The following is a 22521-nucleotide window of genomic DNA, read 5'->3' as shown; positions in this document are numbered from 1 at the left end:
TGCACTTCGTTCCGCCTTGTCGGTTTATGTAGGCCACTGTCGTTACGTTGTCCGACTGAACCTGAATGGCCTGATCTTTTAGAAGACGTGCCGCTTGTAGAAGTCAATTGTACACGGCCCTTACACGGTTCCAGAATGTTTATCGGAAGTATGGATTCCAGACTTGACCACCTTCCTTGGAAGGTTTTCCTTTGGGTGACTGCTCCCCAAGCTCTGAGATTTGCATCTGTGGTTAGGAGGATCTAATTCCGAATCCCGAACCTGCGGCCCTCTAGTAGGCGAGAAGTTTGCAGCCACCAGAGGAGCGATATTCTGGCTTTCGGTGACAGACGTATTCTCTGGTGCATGTGAGGATAAGATCCCGACCATTTTCCAGGAGATCCAGTTGGAAAGATCGTGCATGAAATCTTCCGTACTGTAGAGCCTTGTAGGAGGCAACCATCTTCCCCAGAAGGCGAGTGAACTGATGAACCGATGCCCGGGCTGGCTTCAGGACATCCCTTCGCCTACTCCCAACACCTTCTCTTCCGGCAGAAACACCCTCTGAACTTCCGTGTCGAGGATCATCCCCAGGAAGGACAGCCTCCTTGTCGGCTCCAAGTGCGACTTTGGAAGGTTTAGGATCCATCCATGATCCCTGAGCAGCTGAGTTGAGAGAGCAATACTCTGTAACAGCTTCAGCCTGGAAGATGCTTTTATTAGTAGCTCGTCCAGATAAGGAATTATGTTCACACCCTGCTTGCGGAGGAGTAGCATCATCTCCGTCATTACCTTGTGGAACACTCTTTTTGCAGTGCAGAAGCCAAACGGCAGCGCTTGGAACTGATAGTGACAGTCCCGCAACGCAAATTTGAGATAAGCCTGGTGAGGCGGCCAGATTGAGATGTAAAGGTAGGCATCCTTGATATTCAGAGATACCAGGAATTCCCCCTCCTCCAGACCTGAGATCACCGCTCTCAGAGACTCCATCTTGAATTTGAATTCCCTCAAGTAGGGGTTCAATGACTTTAGGTTTAATATTGGTCTTACTGAACTGTCCGGTTTCGGTACCATAAACAGGTTTGAGTAATAACCCTTGTGTTGCAGGTAAGGTGGAACTGGGAAAATGACATTTGACCTTAGTAACTTTTGAAGGGCTTCCTGTAGGATAGCACTTTCTGTTAGTGAAGCTGCCAAGCCTGATTTGAAGAATCTGTGAGGTGGGAGTTCTTGAAACTCCAGTCTGTACCCCTGGCTAACAGTATCCTGTACCCAGGGATCCAGGCATGAGGACGCCCAAACATGACTGAAATTTCTTAGTCTTGCTCCCACCTGCCCGATCTCCAGGCTGGGAGGTCTACCGTCATGCCGAGGATTTTGAGGAAACTGAACCAGGTTTTCTATCCTGGGAACCTGAGGGTGCAGGTTTTCTGGATTTCTCCCGACCACCTCTAAAGAAAGTGAAGGGGGATTTGGACTTTTTAACTTTAACGGTCTGAAAGGACTGCATTGTAGACGTAGGATATGATTTCCTAGTGGTGGTGTAGCAGAGGGAAGAAAAGTTGACTTACCCGCAGTTGCCCTGGAGATCCACGCATCTAACGCCCCAAACAGTGCCTGACATGTGAAGGGTAGGTTCTCCACACTCTTCTTGGATTCCACATCCGCAAACCATTGGCGCAGCCAGAGTCCTCTGCGTGCCGAGACAGCCATGGAAGAAGCTCTCGCGTTCAGATGTCCAAGGTCTTTCATGGCTTCCACCATGAAACCTGCAGAATCCTGTATGTGACGTAAAAACAATTCAATGCCTCTTCTATCCATAGAATCTAACTCCTCTAGTAAAGTACCTAACCACTTTACTATGGCTTTAGAAATCCATGCACAAGCAATAGTGGGTCTTAAAGCTACGCCATTTGCTGTGTATAAAGATTTGAGTGTAGTGTCAATATTGCGGTCGGCCGGCTCTTTTAAAGCGGTGGACCCAGGGACAGGCAAACCCACTTTTTTAGACAACCTCGAAACAGAAGCGTCTACTACCAGCGAGTTTTCCCACTTTTTCCTATCCTCCTCAGGGAAAGGAAAAGCAAAGGAACTTTTTCTCTGGGTTTTCTCAGGATTTTTCAAACAATGCGTTTAATTACTCAGACGCAGGGAAAGTAAGGGAGAATTTCTTATTTTCTGTAAAGTAAGCCTCCTCTACCTTATCAGTAATGTGTAAAATGTCCCTTATAGCCTCATTCATGAGTTGCACCCCCTTAGCAAGGGATGCCTCACCCCCCTGTATATCCCCTTCACCGTCTCCTGTATCATAGTCGATATCCGTGTCTACTTGCATTATTTGGGCAAAGAGCACACTTTTTTGGGTATATATCAAGGGTTTTAGATGAGGTAGCGGGAGCAGAATATGACAAAACCTTTACAGATCTTTTCAAAACCTGTATTTCAGTCTCATTATGAGCTATCCTAGATGAAATCTGGGATATCATTCCCTTAATAGAAGCCACCCATGGGGGTTCGGATTCAGAAGGCTGAGACAGTACATCGCATTCCTGAGTACATGGAATAGACTCCTCTGGAGAGGATACACACACTCTGCAGCACAAGATACAGAGTCCCTAGACATGGTAATGTGAGATATATAACACACACACACACACACACACACACACACACACACACACACACACACACACAGGAAAATGTCAGACACTGGGGTAAATTTACTAAGATGGGAGTTCTATTTAAGATGGGATGTTGCCCATAGCAACCAATCAGATTCTACTTCTCATTTCTCTGATGTCCTAGTGGATGCTGGGAACTCCGTAAGGACCATGGGGAATAGCGGCTCCGCAGGAGACTGGGCACAACTAAGAAAGATTTAGGACTACCTGGTGTGCACTGGCTCCTCCCTCTATGCCCCTCCTCCAGACCTCAGTTAGAATTTTGTGCCCGGCCGAGCTGGATGCACACTAGGGGCTCTCCTGAGCTCCTAGAAAAGAAAGTATATTTTAGGTTTTTTATTTTCAGTGACATCTGCTGGCAACAGACTCACTGCTACGTGGGACTAAGGGGAGAGAAGCGAACCTACCTGCTTGCAGCTAGCTTGGGCTTCTAGGCTACTGGACACCATTAGCTCCAGAGGGATCGACCACAGGCCCAGCCTCGGTCGTCCGGTCCCGGAGCCGCGCCGCCGTCCCCCTTACAGAGCCAGAAGCAAGAAGACGTTCCTGGAAATCGGCGGCAGAAGACTCAGTCTTCATCAAGGTAGTGCACAGCACTGCAGCTGTGCGCCATTGCTCCCCATGCACACCACACACTCCGGTCACTGATGGGTGCAGGGCGCTGGGGGGGGGTGCCCTGGGCTGCAATAAGAGTACCTTGCTGGCAAATACCACATAATATAGTCATAAAGACTATATATGTGTAAAATACCCCTGCCAAATATACATTTAAAAAGCGGGAGAAGTCCGCCGGAAAAGGGGCGGGGCTATCTCCCTCAGCACACTGGCGCCATTTTCCCTCACAGCTCCGCTGGAAGGACGCTCCCAAGGCTCTCCCCTGCAGTTTCCAGACTACATAGGGTAAAAAAGAGAGGGGAGGCACTAAATTTAGGCGCATATAATATATATATAGCTGCTATAGGGAAAAATCACTTGTGTAGTGTGTATCCCTGCATTATATAGCGCTCTGGTGTGTGCTGGCATACTCTCTCTCTGTCTCCCCAAAGGACTTTGTGGGGTCCTGTCCTCTTTCAGAACATTCCCTGTGTGTTTGCGGTGTGTCGGTACGGCTGTGTCGACATGTTTGATGAGGAGGCTTATGTGGAGGCAGAGCAGGGGCCGATAAATGTGATGTCACCCCCTGCGGGGTCGACACCTGAATGGATGGACATGTGGAAGGAATTACGTGACAGTGTCAACACCTTACATAAAAAGTTTGACGACATAGCAGATGTGGGACAGCCGGCTTCTCAGCTCGTGCCTGCCCAGGCGTCTCAAAAGCCACCAGGGGCTCTAAAACGCCCGCTACCTCAGATGGCAGACACAGATGTCGACACGGATACTGACTCCAGTGTCGACGATGATGAGACTAGTGTACATTCCAATAGAGCCACCCGTTACATGATTACGGCAATGAAGAATGTGTTGCACATTTCTGATATTACCCCAGGTACCACAAAAAAGGGTATTATGTTTGGGGAGAAAAAACTACCAGTGGTTTTCTCCCCTTCTGATGAATTAAATGAAGTATGTGAAGAAGCGTGGGCTTCCCCCGATAAGAAACTGGTAATTTCTAAAAAGTTACTAATGGCGTACCCTTTCCCGCCAGAGGATAGGTCACGTTGGGAGACATCCCCTAGGGTGGATAAAGCGCTCACACGCCTGTCAAAGAAGGTGGCACTACCGTCTCCGGACACGGCCGCCCTAAAGGAACCTGCTGATAGGAAGCAGGAGGCTATCCTGAAGTCTGTATATACACACTCAGGAATTATACTGAGACCGGCTATTGCTTCAGCATGGATGTGCAGTGCTGCAGCTGCGTGGTCAGATTCCCTGTCGGAAAACATTGATACCCTAGACAGGGACACTATATTGCTAACCGTAGAGCATATTAAAGACGCTGTCTTATACATGAGAGATGCACAGAGGGATATTTGCCGGCTGGCATCTAAAATAAACGCAATGTCCATTTCTGCCAGGAGAGGATTGTGGACTCGGCAGTGGACAGGAGATGCAGATTCTAAAAGGCACATGGAAGTTTTGCCTTACAAGGGTGAGGAGTTGTTTGGGGATGGTCTCTCGGACCTCGTTTCCACAGCAACAGCTGGGAAGTCAGCATTTTTACCCCATGTTCCCTCACAGCCAAAGAAAGCACCGTATTATCAGGTACAGTCCTTTCGGCCCCAGAAAGGCAAGCGGGTTAGAGGCGCGTCCTTTCTGCCCAGAGGTAGAGGGAAAAAGCTGCAACATACAGCCAGTTCCCAGGAACAAAAGTCCTCCCCCGCTTCTTCTAAGTCCACCGCATGACGCTGGGGCTCCACAGGCGAAGCCAGGTACGGTGGGGGCCCGTCTCAAGAACTTCAGCAACCAGTGGGCTTGTTCACGGGTGGATCCCTGGATTCTACAGGTAGTATCTCAGGGGTACAAGCTGGAATTCGAGACGTCTCCCCCTCGCCGTTTCCTCAAATCTGCCTTTCCGACAGCTCCCCCGGACAGGGAGGCAGTGCTGGAGGCGATTCACAAGCTGTATTCTCAGCAGGTGATAATCAAGGTACCCCTCCTTCAACAAGGACGGGGTTACTATTCCACAATGTTTGTGGTACCGAAACCGGACGGTTCCTTGAGACCCATTTTAAATTTAAAATCTTTGAACACTTATATAAGAAGGTTCAAGTTCAAGATGGAATCGCTCAGAGCGGTGATTGCAAGCCTGGACGAGGGGGATTACATGGTGTCACTGGACATCAAGGATGCTTACCTGCATGTCCCCATTTACCCTCCTCACCAGGAGTACCTCAGATTTGTGGTACAGGACTGTCATTACCAATTCCAGACGTTGCCGTTTGGTCTGTCCACGGCACCGAGGGTATTTACCAAGGTAATGGCCGAAATGATGATACTCCTTCGGAAAAAGGGAGTTTTAATTATCCCGTACTTGGATGATCTCCTTATAAAGGCGAGGTCCAGGGAACAGTTGTTGATCGGAGTAGCACTAGCTCGGGAAGTGCTACAACAGCACGGCTGGATCCTGAATATTCCAAAGTCGCAGCTGGTTCCTACAACGCGTCTACTGTTCCTGGGGATGGTTCTGGACACAGAACAGAAAAAAGTGTTTCTCCCGGAGGAGAAGGCCAAGGAGTTATCGTCTCTAGTCAGACACCTCCTAAAACCAAAACAGGTGTCGGTGCACCACTGCACGCGAGTCCTGGGAAAGATGGTGGCTTCTTACGAAGCAATTCCATTCGGAAGGTTCCATGCAAGGATCTTTCAGTGGGATCTGTTGGACAAGTGGTCCGGGTCGCATCTTCAGATGCATCGGCTGATAACCCTGTCTCCAAGGGCCACGGTGTCTCTGCTGTGGTGGCTGCAGAGTGCTCATCTTCTAGAGGGCCGCAGATTCGGCATACAGGACTGGATCCTGGTGACCACGGATGCCAGCCTTCGAGGTTGGGGGGCAGTCACACAGGGAAGAAACTTCCAAGGACTATGGACAAGTCAGGAGACTTCCCTACACATAAATATTCTGGAACTAAGGGCCATTTACAATGCCCTAAGTCAGGCAAGACCCCTGCTTCAACACCAGCCGGTGCTGATACAGTCAGACAACATCACGGCGGTCGCCCATGTAAATCGTCAGGGCGGCACAAGAAGCAGGATGGCGATGGCAGAAGCCACAAGGATTCTCCGATGGGCGGAAAATCATGTGTTAGCACTGTCAGCAGTGTTCATTCCGGGAGTGGACAACTGGGAAGCAGACTTCCTCAGCAGGCACGACCTCCACCCGGGAGAGTGGGGACTTCATCCAGAAGTCTTCCAAATGATTGTACACCGTTGGGAAAGGCCACAGGTGGACATGATGGCGTCCCGCCTCAACAAAAAGCTAAAAAGATATTGCGCCAGGTCAAGGGACCCTCAGGCGATAGCTGTGGACGCTCTAGTGACACCGTGGGTGTACCAGTCAGTTTATGTGTTCCCTCCTCTGCCTCTCATACCCATGGTACTGAGAATAATAAGAAGGAGAGGAGTAAGAACTATACTTGTGGTTCCGGATTGGCCAAGAAGAGCTTGGTACCCAGAACTTCAAGAAATGATCTAAGAGGACCCATGGCCTCTGCCGCTCAGACAGGACCTGCTGCAGCAGGGACCCTGTCTGTTCCAAGACTTACCGCGACTGCGTTTGACGGCATGGCGGTTGAACGCCGGATCCTGAAGGAAAAGAGCATTCCGGAGGAAGTCATCCCTACGCTGATTAAAGCTAGGAAGGAGGTGACCGCAAACCATTATCACCGCATATGGCGAAAATATGTTGCGTGGTGTGAGGCCAGAAGGGCCCCAACGGAGGAATAACGGTTGGGCCGATTTCTGCACTTCCTACAGTCAGGGGTGACTATGGGCCTCAAATTAGGTTCCATTAAGGTCCAGATTTCGGCTCTGTCGATTTTCTTCCAAAAAGAACTGGCTTCATTGCCTGAAGTTCAGACGTTTGTTAAAGGAGTGCTGCATATTCAGCCCCCTTTTGTGCCTCCAGTGGCACCTTGGGATCTCAACGTGGTGTTGGATTTCCTTAAGTCACATTGGTTTGAGCCACTTAAAACCGTGGAACTAAAATATCTCACGTGGAAAGTGGTCATGCTGTTGGCCTTGGCTTCGGCCAGGCGTGTGTCAGAATTGGCGGCTTTGTCATGTAAAAGCCCTTATCTGATTTTCCATATGGATAGGGCAGAATTGAGGACTCGTCCCCAATTTCTTCCTAAGGTGGTATCTGCTTTTCATTTGAACCAACCTATTGTGGTGCCTGCGGCTACTAAGGACTTGGAGGATTCCAAGTTGCTGGACGTAGTCAGGGCCCTGAAAATCTATGTTTCCAGGACGGCTGGAGTCAGGAAAACTGACTCGCTATTTATCCTGTATGCGCCCAACAAGCTGGGTGCTCCTGCTTCAAAGCAGTCTATTGCTCGCTGGATCTGTAGTACGATTCAACTTGCACATTTTGCGGCTGGACTGCCGCATCCTAAATCTGTAAAAGCCCGTTCCACGAGGAAAGTGGGCTCTTCTTGGGCGGCTGCCCGAGGGGTCTCGGCTTTACAACTTTGCCGAGCTGCTACTTGGTCTGGTTCAAACACGTTTGCAAAGTTCTACAAGTTTGATACCCTGGCTGAGGAGGACCTTGCTTTTGCTCATTCGGTGCTGCAGAGTCATCCGCACTCTCCCGCCCGTTTGGGAGCTTTGGTATAATCCCCATGGTCCTTACGGAGTTCCCAGCATCCACTAGGACGTCAGAGAAAATAAGAATTTACTCACCGGTAATTCTATTTCTCGTAGTCCGTAGTGGATGCTGGGCTCCCATCCCAAGTGCGGATTGGCTGCAATACTTGTATATAGTTATTGCCTAACTAAAGGGTAATTGTTTAGAGCCATCTGTTGAGAGGCTCAGTTATTTTTCATACTGTTAACTGGGTATAGTATCACGAGTTATACGGTGTGATTGGTGTGGCTGGTATGAGTCTTACCCGGGATTCCAAAATCCTTTCCTTATTGTGTCAGCTCTTCCGGGCACGGTATCCTAACTGAGGTCTGGAGGAGGGGCATAGAGGGAGGAGCCAGTGCACACCAGGTAGTCCTAAATCTTTCTTAGTTGTGCCCAGTCTCCTGCGGAGCCGCTATTCCCCATGGTCCTTACGGAGTTCCCAGCATCCACTACGGACTACGAGAAATAGAATTACCGGTGAGTAAATTCTTATTTTATCTATCACCTTCTAGAAGATAATACCTGGAATCTGATTGGTTGCTATGGGCAACATACCATCTTAAATAGACCTCCCATCTTAGTAAATTTACCCCCGTTTCCCCCAAAGACCTTCAGAGAGAGAGACAGAGTATAAGGAGCCAGCACACACAGCGCCCCAGTAGGCAGTTATTATGATAAATGCCTGGTGCTGACTGAGTAACCTTAATAGATTAAACAGTGAGTAACAGTGAATAACACTCTGCCCTCCCCTTCTATAACACCCTGATACCGCAGAGGATAACTGGAGTTAAGTGGTGGGCAGCGCTCCCTGTCAGCGTCTCTGTAGTGTGATCTGCAGGGAGAAAATGGCGCTGGTGAGTGCTGGATCCGCTCTGAGGAGAAACCCCGCCCCCTGTAATGGTGCGTCGTCCCGCATTTATGATTTTATACTGGCTTGAGGTGTGTTTGTTGTTAACAGAGGGTGTAGTCCCTGTTATCTCAGTGACCAGTGTTAGGGTATTGCGCTGGCCCAGGGCGCCCCTCACAGCGCCGCACAACATTACCTCTGAGCCCTCCGTAGCGCAGCATCAGCGCTGCGCTCCCACCCTTGTGCCGCTATTCCCGCCGGCGCCCCCCTTACCAGGGCGCCGGCGTCATACTCGCCACCGCATCTTCTGGCTCTGTTAGGGGGTGGCGGCAGTGCTGCGGGAGCGAGCGGTCGCCTCAGAGGCTTACGATCAACACCCTCAGGAGCTCAAGGGTTGGATTCTGCCCCCCCCCCCCCCCCGCCCCCATCCAAGTCCCACGAAGCAGGGAGGCTGTTGCCAGCAGCCTTCCTGTACCTAACAGCTCTTCAAAAATAATAAAACTAGAAAAGCCCCTAGGAGCTCCCGGGCACATTTTCTAAACGGAGTCTATTAGGAGGGGCATAGAGGGAGGAGCCAGCCCACACTATTAAACTATTAATGTGCCAATGGCTTCCAAGGGACCCGTCTATACCCCATGGTACTAGTGTGGACCCCAGCATCCTCTAGGACGTAAGAGAAAGCCAGATACAGTAGTGGCCAAAATTGTAGAAACCTTTTGTTAAATGTGTATTTTTAGGGTTAAATTGCGTATAACTGCATTACTTTTAAAGAAAATATATGACGGTATATATCACTGGAAATGCAGTTCACTGCGATTAATTATCTTTATTACATAAAAAGTTATAGCTAAATAAAGATAGGGAGACTTTATCTGTAAAGGAGTGGATGAGTGCCAGTTGGCTGCGACTGAACACGGATAAAACAGAGGTCCTTATGATAGGACCGCAACATCAAAGGACAATACTGCAGCATAGCCAACCAACTGGACTTACACTCGGGGATTCAGAATTACAAACCACTGATCGTGTGCGGAATCTTGGCGTTGTCCTGGATGGTGGCTTGACACTTAAACATCAGATATCAGCCACAATCAAATCCTCATTCTTTCACCTGAGGAACATAGCCAGAACCAAACACCTAATTCCCTCAGATGATCTGACAAAAGTCATCCATGCATTTGTATCATCTCGATTAGACTACTGTAATGCCCTCTACCTTGGTCTCCCAGCAAAAGAATTGCACCGCTTACAGCTGGTGCAAAACACAGCTGCCAGGCTGTTAACCAACCAGCCCCGTTCTAGCCACATAACACCCATACTTTACTCCCTTCACTGGCTGCCTGTAAGATGGCGAATCATCTTCAAGATTGGCTTACTGAGCTTCAAAGCACTGACCCCATACTGCCCCACTCGATTACTGCGATCTGTAGATGACGGACTTTTAGCAGTACCTAGAAATCTCCCGTAATTCATCTGGGGGTTGAGCTTTTAGTTATGCGGCTCCGACTCTATGGAACTCGCTTCCCCGCACAGTACGAGAGGCCCCAACTATAGAATCCTTCAAAAGTAGACTCAAGACTTTCCTTTTTACTCAAGCATTCCCATAATTGTCCCTTTAGTATTTCCATGCTTCTGTATTTTATGAAAAGCTGTCCTGTACTTCATTATCTTCTGTACTATATTATGCTATGTATCTGTTAAGTGCCTTGAGTCCTATTGGAGAAAGAGCGCTATATAAATAAAATTATTATTATTATTATTATTATTATTATTATTAAAAGAGAAGGGATTTCTTCAACTCAAAACCGATTGGCCACCGATGATGGGAGGTATGTAACTGCAGCAAAAGGCTTCTCAACTAAGTACTAATGAATATTTGCGAAACTAAGAAATGTACTTTCCGTCCGTTCAGTACGTATAACTGTTTTCAGAATGTAAAATTTTGTTATAAAGCTCACTGTATTATGTTTTATAATGTTCTAAATTTAATTGCCATTGTAATGATGTGTGCTCTTTGATATAATACTAAATATTTTATTGCTATAAGCTGTTTAACGTCAAAAAAGCACATTTTACAAAAGGTTTCAACAATTTTGGCCACTACTGTTGTTTGGCATGATCTACCCCTAGTAAATTTATGCTATTTGGGATCCTGTAAATTGATGGATTTAAGATATTCCACAACTCTTTATTTTAATAGTGTTTCCATTATTTTTCCTACTGCTGATGTAAGGTTCACTGGTCGGTAGTTGTTTGCCTCTCCCTTGCTTCCACTTTTGTGCAGTGTGATTACATTTGTTCTTTTTGACTCCTCTGTAATTACTGTAGCTAGTGACTGGTTGAATAATTCTGTTAATGGTGTTCCCAGAACCCCTTTAAGCTCCTTTAGTATCCTTGGATGAATCCCATCTGACCCCATTGATTTATCCACTTTCAGGTATGAGAGTTCTCTTAGGACCTTTCTACTCTGTAAATGTACTTGTATCTACCTCCTTTTTCTGAATATCATTGCAGCTTAACTGTGGACCTTTCCCCTGGCCTTCTGTAGTGAATTTTGAGCAAAAATAATTATTTAGATGTTTTTATTACCTTGTCTCCCTCAACAGACTTACTCACCGTTTTAAGCCTTTCTATTCATCCGTTTATTTTTTTCCTTTCACTTATATTCACTTGCCCCCTTTACATACTTACTGGACCATGATTATCATCTTAGCCTTCTTCCTTCTGCAAATATACACTTAATTGAGTCTGCTATTATTTCCTAATGGCCATCTTTCTCCTGCAGGGTCCACAGATTATCCACAGGATAAACAGTGGGATATGAGGTAGCATCAGCAGATTGGCACCAATGGTCAAAAGCTTTCGGCCTCCCAGAATGCAACAGACTAGTCCCCTATATCCCCGACTCCTGGCTCAGGCAATTCAGTTTTTTTTGTTGGTGCGGCAGGAGCCGGACCACAATCTTTGGGCTGCAGATTTTGGCAGCCATAAGCTTGTTATTTAATTTATCTTTATAGTCTTACGGTTTTTGAGTGAGTTTTCTAACAAGCGTCTTACACGCACCTTAGAAAGAGTAGCTCCAACAACTCTCTGCCGGATCGCGACAATGCTTATTCACGTGTACAGTCCTGTTTCGGCGAGCATCTGTGTAGGATGTACTAGTAAGTCCAGCTGACGTTACCAGGTTGTGGCCAGAGCATGGGGAGAAGATAAGGCATCAGCACCGCTTAGCTGTAGAGACGCAAGACACAGCCTCACTGTTTTCGGAAAGGAGACTACCGAACAGTTGCTGATGCGGCTGCCACCTCGGGTGCACCAGCGTTAGGCCCCAGGGGTCATAGGCTCCAGGGATTAGTGAGAGGTCGCGATTCCTGTGGTTGATGTCAGCAGTGTGGAGTAACACGCTCCCCTGGTCACCCCTCCCCCCGGTTCATGACCAGTTTACTCTTGAGTTTCCCGCCATGAACTGATTTCCCGCTTCCGTTTGAGACACTGTATATCTAAAGGACCCAGTCGCAGCATAGGCGGCTGTGTGACTTGTGCGTCAGTATTCACTTGGGCAGCTGTGTTCACTGTGGGTTCACTGGGCATTTGTGTACACTATTGGCGTCTGCATCCACTCAGCATTCACTAATGTATTGATCTATCCTGGAAGCGGGGTGAAGTCTCCCTGTATCCCATTCTCCTGAGCCTGGTTATACAGTACTAAGTCTCTACCTACCATTAAGTATGAATAGCTGGATAAGTGCCTGATGCATATGAGTCTGTAAACTATTGCTGCTGTTTTCTTTCGCTGTGCGTCTGAATAAGTTTAAAGCCAGCGCAGCTCCTGTGGCTGACCGGGAGTTGCTCGTCGCTGCCCCTGGTCACAGCGGCTGCGTGTGACATCACGCAGCTGCTGCGGGCCGCCCCCCGCACGGTCCGGCCACGCCTGCGTTAGCCGGACCACGCCCCCAAACGCCACCGTTGTGCCCCCTCCTCGCCCTGCGACCGCCTCTGCCTGCCAATCAGGCAGAGGCGATCGGTAGGGAACGATGGCCTTCCGGCATGTGCCGGCAAATGCGCAGTTCCTTCCAGATTGCTGCGTTGAAGCGAGCGATCGGGTCGGAATGACACCCTTGTTTTCAAAATGGATTATGTGCAAATAGTTTTAGCTTTCACCAAAGCCTCCTGAATAATCCAAGGCAGGCACAGGTTCAAGTTGAACCCCAATGGGCTTCTTTTGAACAGACATTATCCAATATAGCTGAGCGAATAATGCCAGCTTCTATACCAGGGATATATTTTCCCTCTGCAGTGGACACAGGTGCTGACAGACAGGGACGCGCATCTCCTCTGGAGAGACTCCAGATTACTAATCGCTCCCCCCTGCTATGACCCCCTGGTACCGATGAGGTAGTGTACTAAGTCCCCAATCTGGGGACTTAGTCTGTGACCCGGCTAAGCTTGACATTAGCAGTAAGGGCGCTGTGTGCTGGCTCCATACTATCTCCGTGTCTCCCTGGAAGGGCTCTTTGTGGGTAATTGTGTATTTAACCTGTGTGTGTGTGTGTGTGTGTGTGTGTGTGTGTGTGTGCGCTGTCACTGTCACAGTATGTCAGATAAAGAGTGTGTTTCATCTAAGGCACAGTGTTCCTCTTCTCCATGGGGTTCACTACAGTGTACTCAGTGCAGTGTACCTTCCAAGGCTAGCGGGGCAGAGCCAGCTTGGCTGGACTCCATTAGGGGAATAATTTCCAATATTTCTACTAAATTGTCCCACAATGAGAAATAGATGCAATACTTAAGACTATCTATGACTGAGTTTACGAAAAAGAGACTCGGTACCCAAACCAGCGCCTCAGTCCCCTGCCATTTGTCAGCAAAAACGTCCTTTGGCCCATACCCTGCAGTCTGACTCTGATGATGAATGGTCAGACATGGAGGAGGGGGTGGTGGACTCAGAGGTTGGGAGGCTACTCTGTCACAGGGAACATAGGCTCGCATTGAAGCTATCAGAGAAGTTCTGCATATCCTTGATAAGGTGACAGAGGAGACTGAGGAATCTTATTTTAATATAAAAAAAGAAATCCTCAGCCACTTTTCCTGTGTCAAAGGAACGAAATACCCTGTTTGAATGACTGTGGTTTAATCCTGAGGTAAACCACGCAAACTTGCAACTGCCGGTTCACAGGAACAGAACTCAAGCTCTGCTTCCTCAAAGCCTTCAGTATGACGGTGGACCGCAATGCCTGGAAGACTAGCAAGTGAGAGCCCGACTAAAGTTTTTCAGTCACATCTGGACAGGTTCGTGCCAGGATTCCTGGGTCATAGATCTTATTTCCCAGGGCTACAGACTGGAGTTTCAGGAGCTCCCACCTCACAGATTCTTCAAACCAGGCTTACCAGTTTCACAAGAGGAAAGTTTAACCTTACAGGATGCCATTCAAAAACTGGTACAGACTCAGGTTATTGTTCCAATTCCACCTCATCTGCTAAACAAGGGATATTGGGGGTCATTCCGAGTTGATCGCTAGCTGCATTTGTTCGCAGCGCAGCGATCAGGCTAAAAAAACGGCTGTTCTGCGCATGCGCGACATACAGGCATAACGAACGATGTAGTTTTGCACAGGGTCTAGCGATGCATTTCAGTCGCACTGGTTGCCGCAGAGTGATTGACATGAAGTGGGCGTTTCTGGGTGGCAACTGACCGTTTTCAGGGAGTGTTAGGAAAAACGCAGGCGTGCCAGGAAAAATGCAGGCGTGGCTGGGCGGGTGTGTGACGTTAAATCCGGAAGTGAATAGTCTGAAGTGATCGCAAGCGCTGAGTAGGTTTTGAGCTACTCTGAAACTACACAAAAAATTTTTGCATGCGCTCTGCGATACATTCGTTCCCAATTCTGCAAAACTAAAATACACTCCCAGTGGGCGGCGGCATAGCGTTTGCACGGCTGCTAAAAACTGCTACTGAGCGATCAACTCGGAATGACCCCCATTATTTCAACTTGTTTGTAGTACCGAAACCGGACGGTTCGGTAAGACCGATTTTGAACCTCAAGTCATTGAACTCATACTTACTAGTGTTCAAATTCAAGATGGAGTCTCTGAGAGCGGTGATCTCGGGTCTGAAGGAGGGGGAATTCCTAGTGTCTCTGGATATCAAGGATGCGTACCTTCACATTCCGATCTGGCCGCCTCATCAGGCTTATCTACGGTTTGCACTGCAGGACTGTCACTACCAGTTCCAGGCCCTGCCCTTTGGTCTCTCCATGGCACCGAGGGTGTTCACCAAAGTGATGGCAGAGATGATGTTTCTACTCTGCAAACAGGGAGTGAACATAATTCCGTACCTGGACAATCTGATAAAGGCACCGGTTGTTGGACAGCATTGGCCAATCTACCAGACTCCTCCTGGATCACGGGTGGATTCTGTACTTACCAAAATCTCACCTGGAACCAAGAGGCTTTCTTTCCTGGGAATGATACTGGACACACAGTCTCCGAGTGTTCCTTCCCTTGGAGAAGATTATGGTAATCCAGTCGATGGTTCGGGCTGTCCTGAAGCCAACCCGGATCTCGGTGCATCTGTGCATTCGCCTTCTTGGGAAAATGGTGGCCTCTTACGAGGCGCTTCAGTACGGAAGGTTTCATGTGAGGCCCTTCCAGCTGGATCTGTTGGACAGATAGTCCGGATCCCATGTTCACACGCACCAGAGGATCCGTCTGTCGCCAAGAGCCATGATCTCCCTTCTGTGGTGGCTACAGACTTCTCACCTCATCGAGCATCGGAGATTCTGGATTCAGAATTGGATTCTGCTAACCACAGACGCAAGCCTCAGAGGTTGGGGAGCAGTCACCCAAGGGGTGCAGTTTTAAGGAAGATGGTCAAGTCAGGAAGTCGTCCTTCCAATAAACATCCTGGAACTCAGGGCAATATACAAAGCCCTTCTGCAGGCCTCATATCTACTTCGGAGTCAGGCCATTCAGGTCCAGTCGGACAATGTGACGGCAGTAATGTACATAAACTGACAGAGTGGAATGAAAAGCAGAGCAGCAATGTCAGAGGTCTTCATTTTCCATGGCGTTGTCGGCGGTCTTCATTTTAGGAGTAGACAACTGGGAAGCAGACTTCCTCAGCAGACACGACCTGCACCCGGAGGAGTGGGGCCTCCATCTGGAGGTGTTCCGGTGGTTGACACGTGAGTGAGGATATCCACAGATTGTCATGATGGCCTCTTGACTCAACAAGAAGCTCAAGCGGTACTGTTCAAGGTCGAGGTATCCACAAGCAGTGGCGGGAGACGCTCTGACAACTCCGTGGGTCTACCATCTTGTTTACGTGTTCCTCCACTTCCTCTGATCCCAAGAATTCTAAAGAGAATAAAACGGGAAAAGGTTCAAGCAATCCTCATTGTGCTGGACTGGCCTCGAAGGGCCTGTTACATCTTCTCGAGATGCTAATCGATAAATCTGTGGCCTCTACCTCTTCACGAGGATCTCCTGCAACAGGGCCAATTCTTCTATCAAGACTTACCGTGGCTACGCTGAATGGCATGGAAGTTGAATGGCTGATTCTAGCCTGACAAGGTCATCCCGACTGTGATCCAAGCCAGGAAGGGGGGTAACGTCTAAACATTACCATTGTGTATGGAAGAAGTATGTCTCTTGGTGTGAGAGCAGACAATATTCTGCGATGGAATTTAATCTGGGACGTCTCCTGCTTTTTCTGCAGTTGGGAGTGGATGTGGGCCTACGCCTAGGCTCCATTAATGTCCAGATTTTGGCCTTGTCTGTTTACTTTCAGAAAAAATTGTCTTCTCTCCCTGAGGTCCAGACGTTCTTGAAAAGTGTTCTGCACATCCAGCCTCCCTTTGTGCCTCCCACGGCACCTTGGAATCTCAATTTGGTGCTGCAGTTCCTCCAATCAGACTGGTTTGAACCGTAACAAGAGTTTGATGTAAAGTACCTTACGTTGAAGACCGTCACACCATTGGCCTTGGCTTAAGCAAGATGTGTGTCAGAGCTAGGGGCGTTGGCTCACAAGGGTCCCTGCTTAATTTTCCATGAGGACAGATCCGAACTCAGAACTCGTCAGAAATTTGTTCCTAAGGTGGTGTCCGCGTATCACATCAACCAACCTATTGTGGTTCCGGCTGTTATGGACACCTCTGCTACTTCAAAGTCTTTGGATGTTGTGAGGGCTTTGAAGGTGTATGTAAAGAGAACAGCGTGTCACAGAAAGTTCGACGCGTTGTTCGTTCTCTATGATCCCAATAAAATTGGGTGTCCTGCTTCAAAGCAGTCGATTGCACGCTGGATCAGATTCACTATCCAGCATGCTTATTCCACCGCAGGATTGCCAGTTCCAAAATCCATACAGGCGCACTCTACTAGGTTGGTGGGTTCTTCTTGGGCGGCTGCCCGGGGTGTCTCGGCTTTACAGCTCTGCCGAGCAGCTACTAGGTCAGGTTCGAATACGTTTACAAAGTTTTACAAGTTCGATATTTTGGCTCTGAGGATCTTGAGTTTGGTCAATCAGTTCTGCAGGAATCTCAGCACTCTCCCACCTGGTTTGGCAGCTTTGGTACATTCCCATGGTACTAATTTAATTCCCAGTATCCCCAAAAAGGTAAGAGAATAGGATTTTAATTACCTACCGGTAAATTATTTTCTCGAAGTCCGTAGGGGATACTGGGGCCCGCCCGGTGCTCCGTTCTTCCTGTACTGTTACTTGTTTAAGTATTCTGGTTGGTTCATCTGTTGCTGTTCCTGTTTCAAGTTTGGTTAGCATGGCTTTCCTCTTGTTTTGTGTGTGCTGGTTCATAATCTCACCACTTTCCTTATCTATCGTTCTCTCAAAGTATGTCCGTCTCCTCGGGCACAGTTTCCTAGACTGAGTCTGGCAGGAGGGGCATAGAGGGAGGAGCCAGCGCACACTATCAAATTCTTTAACTGCCCAAGGCTCCTAGTGGACCTGTCTATACCCCATGGCACTAAATGGATTCCCAGTATCCCCTACGGACTATGAGAAAAGGATTTACCAGTAGGTAATTAAAATCCTATTTTTTGCCAATTATCCCCTCCAGGTCAGTTCAGTGATATATTCTTGTGTCTAGCTTTGCTATTTTGGAAGTCCAAAGCAAAATCTCCCTTATTTCACTAGCAGCAGACCTCTGATATGTAGTCCACCTAGCACCAGAATTTTGGAAAGTGTGTGGAAAATCCTAAATTTTTAACCATGAAGTCTATTTGCGCCAACCCTGCCAAGGTCAAGTTCCTTTATCATCATACAGGAATTAACTTCAGGGTTACCCGCAGTGAAACCAGTATTCTGTATAATACCTTAGTGTTGTGATGGTTCTTAGTGTTGGTTCCTCATATGCTAGATCCTTTCCGGTGAGTTTGTTGCCGATTAAGTAGTTGATTAGAATAGGGGTCAGATGCATTTCAGTAGCTGAGTTCAAATGTCCTCAGGAATGATACAGGGTATGTAGCCATCTCATTGCATGCTTCCCATAGCACCCTGTGTTCTCGGTTACAGACAGTCATGTGTATTAATGTAAGGCATTTTTACTATTAATGTTTAATAATGTAAGGCATTTTTTACTATTAATGTTGAATTGCATTTTCACATTTTTTTGGCTAGAATTAATGTGAATAATGAAATGTTCCAGTGAAACCATGCAATTTTGGAAAATGTCTGATTATAAAACATGTTATCTTCTTTAATAGATACAATACCTGGAAGACAGTGCATGGCCTCTTGTTTCTTTCTACTGCGCCAGTTTGATGATGTCTTGATCTACCTTAACTCTATTAAGGTCAGTACACTTTACTGACCCTTTACCTTACAACTTTTCCTTACAATAGTGGTAGTTCATTGAGGGCAGTCGCAATACAGAAATATGTGCCTCTTACTTTGTACTCTTTCATCATCTTTTTCTAATGGGCCCTACAGAGGCGGCGTTTTGCAGCCGAGCTGCCCGACCGCCGATACGGCAGACGGGCGACCCGGCGGCGGGGGTGCAGTGACGGGGGGAGTGAAGTTTCTTCACTCCACCCATCACCCGGCTCCGTAGAAGTGCAGGCAAATATGGACGATCTCTTCCATATTGGCCTGCATGCACAGCCGACGGAGAACCAGCGATGAACGAGCGTAGGGCCGCACATCGTTCATCGCCGGTGCCTCCACACTGACAGATATGAATGTTATCTCGTTCATTAATGAACGAGATCGTTCATATCTTGCAGTGTTATCACCCAGTGTGTAGGACGCATAAGTGTACTTCTGCATATGCATATCTTGCTATAATGTTGTAAGACCCCCACAGACCTGCCAGATACCCACCATGCCCATTAAAAATTTCCCCAGCAATTCGCACCAAATTAAAAATTTTCCTTTTACTTGTAAATTCCACGCACATTTGAATGATGAGACGGCACTTGCCAATTCACTATTTTTATGCTATTGAGCATGAAAATAAAGTGCGGCGTAGATTTTATTGGGATTTTAATTGTTAACGCTGGGTTACATTTATTTGAGTGGATTAGAAATTTTATTGATTGTGTTCTTTATATATTCAGAGCTACTTCTACAGTGATGACTCTTTTAACTTTAACTATGCTCAAGCCAAAGCTGCAGCTGGAAACTATAAAGAAGCTGAGGAGGTAAGTAGAATATAGGTACGGGGTAAACAGAATGGGGTGCTTTAGTTTTGCTTGTTTTGTACATTTATGTCAGTCACTAGAATTCATTTTAGCTTAATGGACTGTTTCATGCCAGCATCTTATTACTATGGGGCAGATTCTGATTTGGCAGCAAAGCAAAAAAAAATAGGATTTTAATACCTACCGGTAAATCCTTTTCTCTTAGTCTGTAGAGGATGCTGGGGATACTTCAAGAACCATGGGGTATAGACGGGATCCGCAGGAGACATTGGCACTTTAAGACTTTCAAAGGGGTGTGAACTGGCTCCTCCCTCTATGCCCCTCCTCCAGACTCCAGTTATAGGAACTGTGCCCAGGGATACGGACGTTTCGAGGAAAAGGATTTATTGTTAAACTAAGGTGAGATACATACCAGCTCACACCTCAAGCACACCATACAACATGGCATTCAACAACGCAAGTCAACGGCATGAACAACATCAGCAACAGGCTGACCATAAACGTAACACAACGTGTGTAACCATAACTAATAACTGCAGATACAGTACGCACTGGGACGGGCGCCCAGCATCCTCTACGGACTAAGAGAAAAGGATTTACCGGTAGGTATTAAAATCCTATTTTCTCATACGTCCTAGAGGATGCTGGGGACACTTTAAGAACCATGTGGTTTATACCAAAGCTCTAGAACGGGCGGGAGAGTGCGGATGACTGTGCAGCACCGATTGACCAAACATGAGGTCCTCATCAGCCAGGGTATCAAACTTGTAGAACTTAGCAAAGGTGTTTGAACCCGACCAAGTAGCTGCTCGGCAAAGTTGTAAACCCGAGACCCCTCGGGCAGCCGCCCAGGATGAGCCCACCTTTCTGGTAGAATGGGCCTTCACCGATTTCAGTAACTGCAATCCAGCCGTCGAATGAGCTTGCTGAATTGTATTACAGATCCAGCGTGCAATAGTCTGCTTGGAAGCAGGAGCCCAAATCTTGTTTGGTTCATACAGGACAAACAGAGCCTCCGTTTTCCTAATCTGAGCCGTTCTGGCTACATACATTTTCAAAGCACTGACCACAGTGACTTCGATTCCGCTAAGGCGTCATTAGCCACTGTCACCACAATAGGTTGGTTTATGTGAAACGATGACACCACTTTTGGCAGAAATTGCTGACGAGTTCTGAACTCCGCTCTATCCTCATGGAAGATCAAATAGGGGCTCTTGTGAGACAAAGCCGCCAATTTAGACACCCGCCTCGCAGAGGCCAAGGCCAACAGCATGATCACTTTCCAAGTGACGAATTTCAACTCTACCTTACGTAAAGGTTCAAACCAATGAGATTGCAGGAACTGCAACACCACGTTGAGATCCAATGGTGCCACCGGGGGCACAAAGGGAGGTTGGATGTGCAGCACGCATTTCACGAAAGTCTGAACTTCCGGAAGGGAGGCCAGTTCTTTTTGAAAGAAAATTGACAAGGCCGAAATTTGTACTTTAATTGAGCCTAACTTTAGGCCCGCATCCACACCTGCTTGCAGAAAATGGAGAAAACAGCCCAGCTGAAATTCTTCCGTAGGAGCCTTCTTGGATTCACACCAAGACACATATTTTCTCCAAATATGGTGATAATGTTCGCCGTTGCTTCTTTTCTAGCCTGAAGAAGTGTGGGAAAGGCTTCACTGGGAATACCCTTTTGGGCTAGGATCCGGCGTTCAACCTCCAAGCCGTCAAACGAAGCCGCTGTAAGTCTTGGTACATGCACGGCCCCTGCTGTAACTGATCCTCTCGTAGAGGAAGAGGCCAGGGATCTCCTATGAGCAATCCCTGAAGATCTGGATACCAGGCCCTCCTTGGCCAGTCTGGAACAATGAGGATTGCATGAACCCTTCTTCTTCTTATGATCTTTATCACTTTTGGAATGAGTGGAATCGGAGGGAACACATAAACCCACGGTGTCACTAGGGTGTCCACCGCTATTGCTTGAGGGTCCCTCGACCTGGAATAATATCTTGGAAGTTTCTTGTTGAGGCGAGACGCCATCATGTCTATTTGAGGAATTCACCAATGACTTGTGAGTTCTGCAAAGACCTCTTGATGCAGACCCCACTCTCCTGGATGGAGATCGTGTCTGCTGAGGAAGTCTGCTTCCCAGTTGTCCACACCTGGAATGAAGACAGCTGACAGAGCGCTTACATGCCTTTCCGCCCAGCGGAAAACTTTTGTGGCTTCTGCCATTGCCGCTCTGCTCTTCGTTCCGCCCTGGCGGTTATGCTGTTATGTTGTCCGATTGAATCAAGACGGGCAGATCGCGAAGAAGATGTTCCGCTTGTAGAAGGCCGTTGTAAATGGCCCTTAATTCCAGAATGTTTATGTGTAGACAAGCTTCCTGGCTTGACCATCTTCCCTGGAAATTTTCCCCCTGTGTGACTGCACTCCAGCCTCGGAGGCTCACATCCGTGGTCACCAGGATCCAGTCCTGGATCCCGAACCTGTGTCCCTCTAGGAGGTGAGAGCTGTGCAGCCACCACAGGAGTGAGATTCTGGTCTTGGATGACAGGATTATCTGTCGGTGCATGTGCAGATGGGACCCGGACCACTTGTCCAACAGATCCCACTGAAAACACTCTGGCATGGAATCTGCCAAATGGAATGGCCTCGTAGGCCGCCACCATCTTCCCCAGCAATCGAGTGCATTGATGGATCGACACACTCGCTGGCTTCAGAATTTGTTTGACCAGACTCTGAATTTCCAGATCCTTCTCTTCTGGAAGAAAAACTCTCTGTAATTCTGTGTCCAGAATCATTCCCAAAAACGATAGTAATTTCGTCGGACTCAACTGTGACTTTGGCAAGTTCAGGAGCCAACCATGTTGTTGCAGAACTGTCCGGGAAATCGTAATGCTTTGCAGTAATCGGTCCCTGGATCTCGCCTTTATCAGGAGATCATCCAAGTACGGGATAATTGTGACTCCTTGCTTGCGCAGGAGAACCATCATTTCCACCATAACTTTGGTGAAAACCCTCGGAGCCGTGAATAGACCAAACGGCAACGTCTGAAATTGGTAATGACAATCCTGAATCGCAAAC

The 22521-nt window shown here is 47.8% G+C and overlaps 1 protein-coding gene across 3 annotated transcripts in view; it reads left to right on the top strand.

Annotated features, from left to right (window-relative positions):
* The window catches only part of IFT56 (intraflagellar transport 56), a 417739-nt gene that overhangs the window by 322586 nt on the left and 72632 nt on the right, over positions 1-22521 (top strand). For all 3 annotated transcript variants that reach the window (XM_063940415.1, XM_063940414.1, XM_063940413.1), the window contains 2 exons: positions 18506-18594; positions 19358-19441. In XM_063940415.1, coding sequence (XP_063796485.1) covers positions 18506-18594; positions 19358-19441 — 173 coding nt within the window. The remainder of the gene's footprint in view (positions 1-18505; positions 18595-19357; positions 19442-22521) is intronic.

Source organism: Pseudophryne corroboree, chromosome 9 (assembly GCF_028390025.1).
Source record: "Pseudophryne corroboree isolate aPseCor3 chromosome 9, aPseCor3.hap2, whole genome shotgun sequence".
In the NCBI taxonomy this organism is placed as follows: Eukaryota; Metazoa; Chordata; class Amphibia; order Anura; family Myobatrachidae; genus Pseudophryne; species Pseudophryne corroboree.
The sequence above is the reverse complement of the archived record's forward strand: the minus strand, read 5'-3'. Positions and strand labels throughout refer to the sequence as shown.